Here is a 12,747-nt window from a genome sequence, read left to right as displayed (position 1 = left end):
AACCCTGACGGCACAGTGATAGACGTCCTGCGACCACATGTATTACCTCTGACACAACAGTAACTTGGTGACATTTTACAACCAGACGGTGCCGTTCCACACGTGGCACGTGCCTCTATGAACTGTCCGCGTGATGTTGAGGTACTCCCGCGGCGAATGAGCTCAAGGACTAAATAAAATAACCTATAAAATTTGTAACACACACTTACTGGGTCTCTAGATCGATATTGAATTATGTTTTCGCGATCTCCACCTTTCTCGTATTTGGAAAAAAAGTGACTAACTTCGGGCAGTTCCTCAAAAGGTAAAAGCAGACTTCTTCCACTGTCATTTGTAGTAATTTGATTGTGAAAACTTGTCTGTTGAAGGCGTCAGTTGCGTAATATCACGTTAGTTAAATAGTGGTACCGCGTACAGTAATAACGGTTATTGGATTCGTCGCAAACGTTGAGCACGTCATACAGATTGGTACATCAGGCGATGCAGCAACTGATCGTCCTCTTATTAGCACCAAGCAAGTATGAACAAAGTGCGAATGCTTCCTGCAGATAGTGTCGCCTATCAGTTATTAGCTTCACTTTGCAGCGGACAGCATGTTAGCGCACCTCGTTCATCCGGACGACGCCGGTTCGCTGAGCCAATTTGCTCATTCATCAGGCAGTTGCGAAACGCGGTTAGCAGCGATACACCTGCACGGCCGAAGGTCGCACCAGGCGCGTTACAAGCTCATCCACCAAACTCCATATTCGTCGCCCACCCAGGGACCAAGCTATTAACCGCGATAACGAGTTTTTGTTGTTAGCGGTGAATCAGTTTAGTTGTTTTGCGCAGGAAAGGTGGTGTGTAATGACTTGTGTATACTACGTAGCCACGCTGTTCAGCGTTTGCATAGTAAGTACAACAAAAATTAATTTTATAAACATGTCATACTGAAAAATTGTTTTAAAGATCCGTTTATTTCTCTGTGCAATGCTGACAAAGCCGATTGGTCGTGGTGACTGCTAAATAGCTTTCTTTGAATTACTTCGCAAATTACAACGCCGTCTAAACTTTTCGCTGACTAAGGCCATAGATGCATAGCCTTTACGGAATGTATAAGGGGCGTTCAAAAAGAAAGGAGCCGGAGGCATAATTACAGAAACCGTACCTGTATGTTAGAAGTAATGACCCTGGCTGTTGACACTTGTCCCACTGTGACAAAAGGCGGTGAATGGCTGTCTCATAAAATTCCCGGGGCTGAGATGTTAACCAGTTCCGCACGTACAATTGGACGGTAAACAATTGCTGAGAAGTGTTCAGTTTGTAAGTGTAATGTCGTCAGTGACCTATGTAGTGTTGGGAAAGGGATTGGATTGGTAAATGTCACCTGAGTGCTGTCTTTTGTTTTCATTGTGTTGTAAAGCTGTGTAATTGTTTTGTAGTCACCTGATAGTGAGTTAATGAATGACCAGAAAGCTACTGCATATACCTCGCCGTTAATTGTGGCACTAGTACACTGCATAAATCTTTTCCATTTAATAATTGTTGCCATCTGTAGTGTGTGCTGCACTCAGAGCCACGTACTTACGCATTCACAGTATATCGTCCAAGGTGGATATGAATGTGCCAGATGGAATGAGACTGATCATGTTCATGTCCAGAACAGTAATCTGCTGTAATATAGCCTGCCGGAGTGGCCGTGCGGTTCTAGGCGCTACAGTCTGGAACCGAGCGACCGCTACGGTCGCAGGTTCGAATCCTGCCTCGGGCATGGATGTGTGTGTCCTTAGGTTAGTTAGGTTTAATTAGTTCAAAGTTCTAGGCGACTGATGGCCTCAGAAGTTAAGTCGCATAGTGCTCAGAGCCATTTGAACCATTTGCTGTAATATATTGCTTATTTTGAAGTACAGAAACTTCCGCAGCAACTAAGTGACCTGTTGTGGAGAGTTAAATTTTAACTCTATGGGTCTCTTCAGATGTTTGGAGAGCTGAGGTTGAGGCGACGTATTGGATACACCTCATCCTGTGGAAAGTATTCCGGACAGTGATGTTGAAGCCAATGAAGTCGACATCGTCGAGTACGTATTGACAGCATATTGTACTTCAGACATGGTCTACAGTGTGATACAGGTGACAGCTCCAGCTGGTTAGCTTTTTTACGTAATAGCTTTCATCAACCGCAAATATGCGCACTTAATAAGTTGAAAATAATTCCCCTGCATAAACACATGCTATTTTGCTATTTAGGGAGTAAAATAACTGATGGTCGAAGTAGAGAGGATATAAAATGTAGACTGGCAATGGCAAGGAAATCGTTTCTGAAGAAGAGAAATTTGTTAACATCGAGTATAGATTTAAGTGTCAGGAAGTCGTTTCTGAAAGTATTTGTATGGAGTGTAGCCATGTATGGAAGTGAAACATGGACGATAACCAGTTTGGACAAGAAGAGAATAGAAGCTTTCGAAATGTGGTGCTACAGAAGAATGCTGAAGATAAGGTGGGTAGATCACGTAACTAATGAGGAGGTATTGAATAGGATTGGGGAGAAGAGAAGTTTGTGGCACAACTTGACTAGAAGAAGGGATCGGTTGATAGGACATGTTTTGAGGCATCAAGGGATCACAAATTTAGCATTGGAGAGCAGCGTGGAGGGCAAAAATCGTAGAGGGAGACCAAGAGATGAATACACTAAGCAGATTCAGAAGGATGTAGGTTGCGGTAGGTACTGGGAGATGAAGAAGCTTGCGCAGGATAGAGTAGCATGGAGAGCTGCATCAAACCAGTCTCAGGACTGAAGACGACAACAACAACAACAACAAACACATGCTCAGTGAAGTTTTGTCTATTCACATAAGAGAAATGGGCAAGGAATGCGGGAGGTATAGTCTGTCTGTAAACTGAAAATGGAGCAGCGCTTATCGTGGGGAAGTTACCTTTACCGGAAGAACACTACAGATGCCGCACAGGACAACTAAGAATAAATTTCCTCTCTAGCAGTGTAGAACAGTGAGCAGACATTTACGTAAATTCCGCCCATATGCATTCCTTGCGTTAGTGTTATTACTAATTCATACCTGAATTCCATATAGTACAGGGTGTTTATAAATGAATATCGGGGTTTTAACGCTTTATAATATTTATTACATTAAACTTATAGTTATAAATGATATGTCAAATGAAAGAGCAACTCAGTTTTACCGAGAATCTTATAAATGTTCAATGTGAGCATCATTTGTCACACGGCACTCACAGTCTATAGCCTTTCTTTTTTGTGAACCTAGTGTAACTGGCCATTCTTACCTTGATACACTAGAGCAATGGCTCTTCCCTCAGCTGGAAGAAGATGAGCCAGAGAACTTAATTTTCCAGCAAGATGGTGCGCCACCTCACTGGCGTAGCAAAGTACGCGATTGGTTGAACTTCACTGTACCCAAGCGCTGGATAGGCCGCAAGGGGCCGAATGACAGGGCTTCTTTTGCATGGCCTCAACGTTCACCCGACCTGACACCATGCGATTTTTTCCTTTGGGGCTTCATCAAGGATCCTGTGTACGTGCCTACGCTACCAGCAGACCTCCCTGAATTAAGCAACCGGACTGAAGCAGCTGTTGCTACAATCACTGAAGACACACTTATCAACGTTTGGGAAGAAGTCTGCTATAGACTTGATGTGTGCCGTGTGACAAATGGTGCTCACATTGAACATTTATAGGGTTCTTGGTAAAACTGTTCGAGTTGCTCTTTCATTTGGCATAACATTTATAGCTGTAAGTGTAATATAAATAGTATAAAGCGTTAAAACCCTGATTTATAAACACCCTGTATTAACGATTTTTGTGGAAAATAAACATCCCCTGGACATGCGTGTGATTTGCAATTTTTCAAACTCGTTCAACGCGGAAACTTAGTCTTCGATAAAAAAATGAATATCGACCTGTTTATAGAAAATTCAGTGTAGTATGGGGGGAAACTTTTTCGCTAGGACCCGCGGATTGTTATTCGAGAAAACGAGAAGTTACGGTTAAACGCCGGTCCCTACACCTCCACCCTCCCTCTGCCCCTCCAATGCTAACACCACACCGGTCAGGACTTTTAGTTTCATTCAGGACAGACTCTCCTAGTACTGTGCAAAAATTTGCGGGTACAGGATTTTTCCCCAAATCGACTGGTCCTCGTTGGCTGGGCTATTGGCCTTGGGTAGATTGTGTGATCAGAATCGTGTGAAGATCAGGAATCGTTTATTAAATGGAAATGTGGACAGGTGTTGTCACGAATAGCGAATGATATCCGACATAGGCGTTACTTTACGATACTTTTGCCCTTAGTTCTACTTACGTGTTACTGCTTAGGTGGGATCAGTGTTAGAGGCGCAAAATTTTGATTACACAGCAGACTCTCACCTGCGTTATCTCTAGCCACGGGTGTCGTCGGTTGCGAGATTTCATTGTACGTACACGTTCTCACAATGACAGCAGCCCCCCCCCCCCCCCCCCCCCCTCTTCAGCTTTTGAATCGAATTCGTTGCTTGGCATATGTTTCTGCTCACAAAACGGTTGTAGCATGTGTTACTCGTCATGCATGCAGTATATTTGCACAATACGTCCTCGCTTTGGTGCTTTTTTGTCAGCATTCTTTTGGAGTGAATGGCTAATGGAACACTGCTATGGAGAAAGTATTGTATTTCACTAATTATCTTAGGCAATAAAGTGTATATCCGTGAATCCCGTGGTGGCATAGCCTTTCTACGTTTCGTCCCTCTTTGCTGTCCTTGAGAACCCACAGGAACCAATTTTTCAAGCTTGTGTAGTAATAAGCTACACGAATGGTGGGAAATAACATGGTTAAAGCATCTACGTACCTCGCATAGCCAGGATTTCGTTGGAGAACAATTAACGCGAAAAGCTAGCAGTCTAGCAGTAATCATTCAAATGTTGCGGTATGCGAATTTGTTGCTTTCTTGCTTAAGGTACGCTGGGCACTTTTATACAGAAACACAATAGGTTCACAAAGATCTAAATTGAATCCAGTCCAGTAATCTACAGTAACTAAAAGGAAGAAATAAAAGAAATGGTAGTCATACTACTGCTTGTCAGCTGACGTGATACTGATACAGAACGAGTCAGTGTATGTGGTCTTTTAACTTCTTTTACAAAAATTTACACCGAAATATCAATTTCTTGTCCAACTGCGGTGGTCCACCATCTCTAATGACCTGGATATTGGTGGAACATTAAGCTTATGCTTATCATCCAGCAAATGAAATTCTCTATTTTCCAAAGTCACGAATAAAATATTTATGTAAGATTCAGTAAGCACTGATTCCACCATACTGAATGTGTGCGCCTTATTATGGGGACAAATTTGAAATTAATGTACGAAACAGCGTAGATTACTGCACAGCAAATGCTCCCAGCTCTTTTTAAAAATTGTTGTAGCTTAGGTCGAGGGTAAACTTCATCCTCGACACTGAAGTACGTACGTGTATACACACACACACACCACTATTACTAAATTATAATACGGTGGACAAATTGCGTGTTTTCGTTTGCCGCCACGCCGTTAACACTATCATTATTCATCCACAGTTTACGACGTACTTTTGCGAAAGGATGAACATTTAGCTATATCAATATGCTCACCAGCATGAATATAGGGTTGCGGATGTTACAGTTAGCATAAAATTCCGGGCGCTAAAGACTACACTGTTGAGCGCCCATAACACCATATCCATCCATCCATCCAGCATAAAATTCAAAGCTTGCAAAGATACTGGATTTGACAGAGCTGATTGCACAGTGTGTGGGGCCTGTACTTGACAGGAACAGCCTGTTCGTTTCGGCCGTCAGCTGCAAACGCCGTCCTTGCTGTCTGTCGGATGCGTGTCTGCTGAGAACTGTTATTTGTTGACAGGCTGGTTAGCACGAACGCTGTTTACAACCGTTGCTCCTGTTAACGGGCGAAAGCTCCCGATCACGTGCCTTTAACACTGTTGGCACTGTGTGCCGTGTTTGTTTTTAATTTTTTATGTCCGTATGTATCACGGTGTGTAAACATTTACTGTTAGTTATGTGTAATGACTGTTGCAACCAGCTTTTACTAGGATGACCTAGAAAGTTTCCTTCGTCGGTGTAAACATAGTAGATAATCTAGAGTTTCAGTTGCTCAATACTGAACTCCTCTCGGCTGTACTAACTTCACGGATGAGAGGACAATGTCGAAATATGTCGTTAACATACTGGCAGGCTACGGCCGAAGATGTTGCATCGTCTTCAGTATGTGTGTGTGTTTCTAACAGAATGTTAATGTATGGGTATACAAAGTAGGACCACTTGACAATCGATTTGCTCGTAGTTTCTCAGCGGCGGATTATCTGTTCATCTTGAATGCCAGTAGAAAAAAACTCATCCACTTCGACTTTGAGGAAGTGTTTCCTGCGCATAATTGAGGTCGGAACACTTTAGTTTCAACCGGCCCTGTGGCCGAGCGGCTCTAGGCGCTTCAGCCCGGAACCGCGCTGCTGCTACAGTAGCAGGTTCGAATCCTGCCTCGGGCGTGGATTTGTGTGGTGTCCTTAGGTTAGTTAGGTTCAATTAGTTCCCAGTCTAGGGGACTGATAACCTCAGATGTTAAGTCCCATACTGCTTAGAGCCATTTGAACTATTTTTGAACTTAAGTTTCTTTGTCGTAGACCATGCTTTAGATTCATGCCATCATGTTTCTACTCGGAACAGAAAAGAAACTCATTGACGTATGTTCAAATGGCTCTGACCACTATGCGACTTATCTTCTGAGGTCATCAGTCGCCTAGAACTTAAAACTAATTAAACCTGGCTAACCTAAGGACATCACACACATCCATGCCCGAGGCAGGATTCGAACCTGCGACCGTAGCGGTCGCTCGGTTCCAGACTGTAGCGCCTAGAACCGCACGGCCACTCCGGCCGGCCTGACGTATGTTACTAGTAGTGGTGCGTAGTCGTATAGTACGTAATACAAAGTAGGGAGTGCGCCTTCACAACTTCAATTCTACCAATTCGTCTGTCCCATACCAAGCTACAAAGAATCTCTTGCAAGTCGTGCTTGAATAGCCCTCATTGCAGATAGGGTATCACGAAGAATGGCTCAGCCACAGCCTAAACGTTATTTCCAAAATAAATCAGGTTTAATTTGTCATGAAATTTCTCAGCGGAGTCAAACATTCAACGTGGAAACAGAAAACACTTTGCAGCAGGTGGGGATCTCATCCTGTAGTTTTCCTTTCCTCGCACCCATATGAACAAATAAATTACGAAAACATGAGCTTCAGCTACAGATCTGCTCTGAAGTACCTGATTCTGCGAGTTCCGTTAAGTATATAATCCGTTTGACAGAGAATTACAGTGTACACATCCTGAATAGTATAGGCTGGAAGTAACGATCTAATATCACAGTTTGTAGATGACGTTGTTAAGAGAGAGATGTATTCTGCAGTGTGGTGTATTATTGACCGTTCGTGCCTCACGATTGAAAAATGAGGTTAATGTATTAACGCTAATAGGTGATCCTGAAGCTTTAGAAAAACATCAGAAGGCGGAATTTGGAATCTTTTTTCCTGTATCAGTGTGTTGTTGAGTTTCACATGGCACGCTCCGGCCCCATTTGCGTCAGAGCACTGGGACTGTAGCGTTGCCAGATGTCGGCCACCGGAAGTCCCTCGACCGTAGATAATCCGCCTCTTGGGACCTTGTCACTGGTCGTCTTCGCGGGGACCTGCAGGCAGTACGCAACCAACCAGCAGGTTTTAACGTCATTTATTAATAAAACTGCTTATGTGGGAGTTTCTGCATCTCGTAGCATATTGCAACTGTTGCGGAACTTGATCCGCCCAGCGACCTTCAGCAGCTACACTCTAAAAGATGCTGAAGGCCAAGGAAAAGGTAAATTTTCCTGCTCCCTCGTGCTTGAGTCGCGGACGAGTCTTTCGTCGTATAGATAACAAGTTGGAACATGGCAAAAGTGGTCGCTTATCCTAAATATGATCGAAATATGTCAGGTCTTGAAATTTCGAAGTACAAATATATCTTACAGTTTATACACGTGCGTCGTTCGTCGAATCATTTTTGCGAGAGCAACGTTTCACCGTCTGAGTCCATTCCAATAAAATTCTTCACGGTAACTGATCGCATCACACCCGCATCACACTGAAGACTGGATTAATAAAAAAAACACCAAAGTTGAAACGGCTTTTTTAATGCTCCAGGTGTTCTTCATAGTCTCGCACCACAGAACGTTAATACAACCAGGTGAAACTGTCATGAAAGTCTTTCAGCGGGAAGTTGTTCAACCCGCACGACTAATTGGCTCCAATGTTGGTTATGTCGTCAAAGCGTTTGACCCTTGATATGAATTTCTGCACTATGTCGTTTTGTGATAGGTGCATATTGATAATACCAAGTGTCCACCAGTGGTGAATTTATCCAGGAAATAATTGTTGGTGTTTAAATTCACGACAGCCGTCCATGCGTAGTTTTTGTTCGGGAGTCAAGGTGTGGGGTCCGAACCTCGCACACACTTGTTTTTCAAAACATTGTGGAGAAGGGCTTGAACATTTTAATTACGTGTTTTTTAGTTTTTGTAATTTATTGCTTTTGGAACGTGCCCATACAGCCACCTCAGCACTGTAAATGGTACACAACTTTTTTTTTTTTTTTTTTTTTTTTTTTTTTTTTTTTTTTTTTTTTTTTTTTTTTTTTTTTTTTTAGGGGGGAGAGGGACAATTCAGAGTATTAACTTAAGTCGTACCCTGATAAGAAGACGCATAGGCTTAACATATTCCGACAAAAAACAAATTTTAAATCTACAGTATACTGAAACGAGCAAAGAAGGCGAAATTTAACAAAAGATATACGAAGGTGGTATGCTATAAAAACTGTACTCCTAACACGTTAAGAAATCAGAAATCGCCGTTGGTACACATTGGAGATATTTCTAAAGCAGTCCATGTTAATGAGAATGTATCTAAAAATTTGATTTAGAGATGTTGCGATTTGTGGAATAACGATGTTGACACCCTACGGTCGCACGTTCACTACTTAATTTTGCTTGCTCACAAATCACTGGTCGAATGCACATCCTTTGTTTACAGTTAATGGTACAAGCTACCATCGTAGTTACTGCATTGATGTCACTTTATACGCCGTGAATTAAATAACTCTCCGAACTTTCCGGATGGATGGTATATGTGACAAACTACAGACTTTACGCCTGCTATGAGGATCAAATAAGCGGTAGAATTTTATAGAAATGATTACTGAAATACCTCTTCTGAAGTACCTCGAGACGGCGAACATTAATAGCATCAGAAATTATCGTAGTTGAATTCCAAGCTCTGTTTCCGTGCTTGCAGAAAATAATTCGTTATTGCTGTCAGATACATCGTTAAAACAAATTCCCATGTATGTTTGAACAACTTGTCAGGAAAACTGGACGTAGGTGACCTCGTTACTTACAGAAATGCTTACAAAATTGTTAACAAATCCTAAATGAACGTAGTACCAATTTCCACTGATTAACCCAATGGCAACCCACCCAAAATTCGTTACATGCCAGACAGTGAACTTCAATGACATGGGAACCGTAACTTCTGGCAATAACGCCAGTTCAACTCGTCCACGCGATCGTATCCATAGGATATCTAACAATAGAAAGTAGGACTAACACTATCTGTTGTTGGTAATGCAAATGACACATGTTGATGACGAAGTAAATGTAGAGAATCCTCTAGTGATTAGGTTTCAGTTAATTTTCCTACCCTTTTTTTCAAGACGCTAGACTAAAGATGATTCGTGAACTGCTAAGTTCGTAGCAACAAATACCAGTTTTCCAATCACGACCGTAAGTGTGGAGAAAGTATTCTAGTATGTAGCTAATATCGGAGAATTACTTCCGTATCTCGCCGGGAACGCCGACTTCGCATAGCTCTTTTCTACTTCGTCACCCACTGAGAACTTTTGAGTCCACGGGAAACCATTCGTCTCGAGAAGTGTTTTAACAAAGTTTTGTCACATTACCCGATCGAAGACTTCGGCTGTATCACACACGTTTTCATATAAGGCCTGTAAAGGCAAAATAAGTGAATTTATGCTTTTGGTCTTAGGAGGGGTCACGCGGCTGCTTCATTATGGTGCGCTAACACATTTCCGCGTTAAGCTGCAGAGTCACATGAGCGCAGACGTTCCACAACGGATCGGATTAGTTCCATAGACTGAGAGATCGCGGACTTGCTCTTTGTACTTCCACCAATGTTCCGTGTTAAAGACAAACCGTGTCATCTATCGTAATGTCCTGTGCCAGATACTGCATGTTATCAGTGAAATTGCCTCTTCGCAATGAATGAAGTTGCCTCCTTACGATTCTGGCATCATGTTTGTCGTCTCAGGGATACTCACACTGTTTTTTCTGTTGTACAGCATCAAAAAGAATCATCCGGTTAAAAAAATATAATTATGTTTGAGATATGTGCGTGAACAACGTACTGTTGGAAATAGCAAACTCTAGAGTTTTACATTTTTCCCGCTAGGTAGCAGTAGTGTGCGCCACTTCAGTTCTAGTAAAAATGGTGTCAGGACAACAGAAAGCGTAATGTGATCGACGTTTTGCGCATGCGGATCAGTAATAACTGTTCTGCGTGACTTTCGCACTAGTTATGGTGTGGCTCCTCTCACAGCACAGAGCATTAGGCGGTGGTATGAACAATTCCGAGAAACGGGTTGTGTGTGTAATAGGCAAATCGCCGGCCATCCCCGAGTGTCTGATACAGACGTCGAACGCATCCGCCGTGGTTTCAGGAGTCCGTAGAAATCTGTTCGCCAAGCAGTCTCGACAGCTCAACATGCCGTCGATGCCCATCTTGCGCGTGTTACGTCGACGTTTGCACATGAAACCATACAAAATTCAGCTACTGCAAGCTCTTCGTGAAGGTGACAAACATCAACGTGTAGAGTTCTGTAATTTCGTTCTTAGCAACATGAAGGCTGGCAGTTTCCTTCCACGCTTAGTGTTCAGTGACGCCGGTCGGAGTGGCCGAGCGGTTCTAGGCGCTACAGTCTGGAACCGCGCGACCGCTACGGTCGCAGGTTCGAATCCTGCCTCGGGAATGGATGTGTGTGATGTCCTTAGGTTAGTTAGGTTTAAGTAGTTCTATAAGTTCTAGGGGACAGATGACCTCAGAAGTTAAGTCCCATAGTGCTCAGAGCCATTTGAACCATTTTGTTCAGTGACGAGGAAAGGTGAACCCTCATAATGTGAGAAGATGGGGTCCGAAAAAACCACATGAAGTTCTGCAACATGACAGGGACTCTTCAAATTTGTGTTTTCTGCTCTTTCACGGGAAAAGATGTATAGCCTATTTTTCTTTTTTGCCGAGAACACTGTTACAGGAAGCACATATCTCGGTATGCTTGAGAACTTCCTTTTCCCACATTTGGAGACTGATTCGAACGATTTCATTTACCAACAGGACGGGGCACCGCCACACTTTCATCTGGAACTGCGGGAATTTTTAAATCAAAGGATTACTGAACGTTGGGTCGGTGGCAATGGTCCATATGATTCAACCTTACATTACTGGCCTCAAAGCTCACTGGACCTGACTGTATATGATTGTTCCTTGTGGGGGTTTATAAAAGACTGTTATGTGCCTCCGTTACCAATAACAATGAATGTAGATTGTATAATAGCAGCTGTGGAAGCTGTAACTCAAGACATGCTCGCTACTGTGTGGGAACAATTTGAATACCACATAGACACATGCCGTGCATCACAAGAGAGCATATTGAACACGCATCGATGCGAAAAAAGTTTCTTCGATTTCCGTTCATCAAGAAACAAAATTCATTGTATATGTTTATTAGTTTCGGATATATAGACATGCCTAATCCTATAATTCTTTCTGATACGCCCTGTACTTTGCACTGTAAACGATGGTAGTGGAAGACTGCACACTGGAAACGTATTGTTGTTTCTGTATTAGTCTCGAAATGCTGTTATCAAGGGACCTTGCAGCTTCTAAGAGTCGATTTGAATTTGAGGATTATTTTAAAGCTCACGTAATGTAAGAGATGAACTATGTCATCTATCAGCATGGCGCGAGAATTTGGCGGCCTGCAGGAGTAGTATGCACTCTGTGTTCGCAGGCACATCGTGGAGAACGAGGGCCCCCGGGCGCTGTTCAAGGGCCTGGGCCCCAACCTGGTGGGCGTGATGCCGTCGCGGGCCATCTACTTCTGCTCCTACCAGCACGCCAAGAGCTTCTTCAACCAGGTGCTGGCGCCCGACAGCGCCATCGTCCACGTGTGCTCCGCCTTCTGCGCAGGTCAGTACTCGGCTGAAGTCGCCAAAAAGAGTGATAAATGTATTGCTCAGTCTGTCCAAATCCGAAACACAGCATGAACCCGAACTCCACGACAACATTTCGAGCGATGTTCAGAGATTTTATCTGGGAATTTTTACGTAAAGTGCCCGTGATCACTGATAGCTCCTCATGGTTTAAATATAATTATTTATTCAGTTTTTAGCCCAATTATCTTTGTTTCTATGAAAATTCCTACGCAACAAACCCAGAAATTCCATTACATATACGATCACTGAAACGTACAACACGAAACAGAGTAATCCAATATTACTGTAATATAGTTTCCGTCGCTGCGGCAACAGCTCAGTGTAAGCCCGAAGGCGATGAGTAAAGTAGACGTCGCTGTCGACAACAGCGAGAACATAAAATGAATGGAAC

At 43.0% G+C, this 12,747-nt stretch overlaps 1 protein-coding gene across 1 annotated transcript in view; it reads left to right on the top strand.

Moving 5' to 3' along the window:
• LOC124595757 (mitochondrial carrier protein Rim2) overlaps positions 1-12,747 on the top strand; it is a 161,397-nt gene that overhangs the window by 47,882 nt on the left and 100,768 nt on the right. The window contains exon 3 of the mRNA XM_047134635.1: positions 12,152-12,330. Coding sequence (XP_046990591.1) covers positions 12,152-12,330 — 179 coding nt within the window. The remainder of the gene's footprint in view (positions 1-12,151; positions 12,331-12,747) is intronic.

This window comes from Schistocerca americana, chromosome 2, assembly GCF_021461395.2.
Source record: "Schistocerca americana isolate TAMUIC-IGC-003095 chromosome 2, iqSchAmer2.1, whole genome shotgun sequence".
NCBI lineage: Eukaryota > Metazoa > Arthropoda > Insecta > Orthoptera > Acrididae > Schistocerca > Schistocerca americana.
This window is presented reverse-complemented; position numbering and strand designations above follow the sequence as displayed.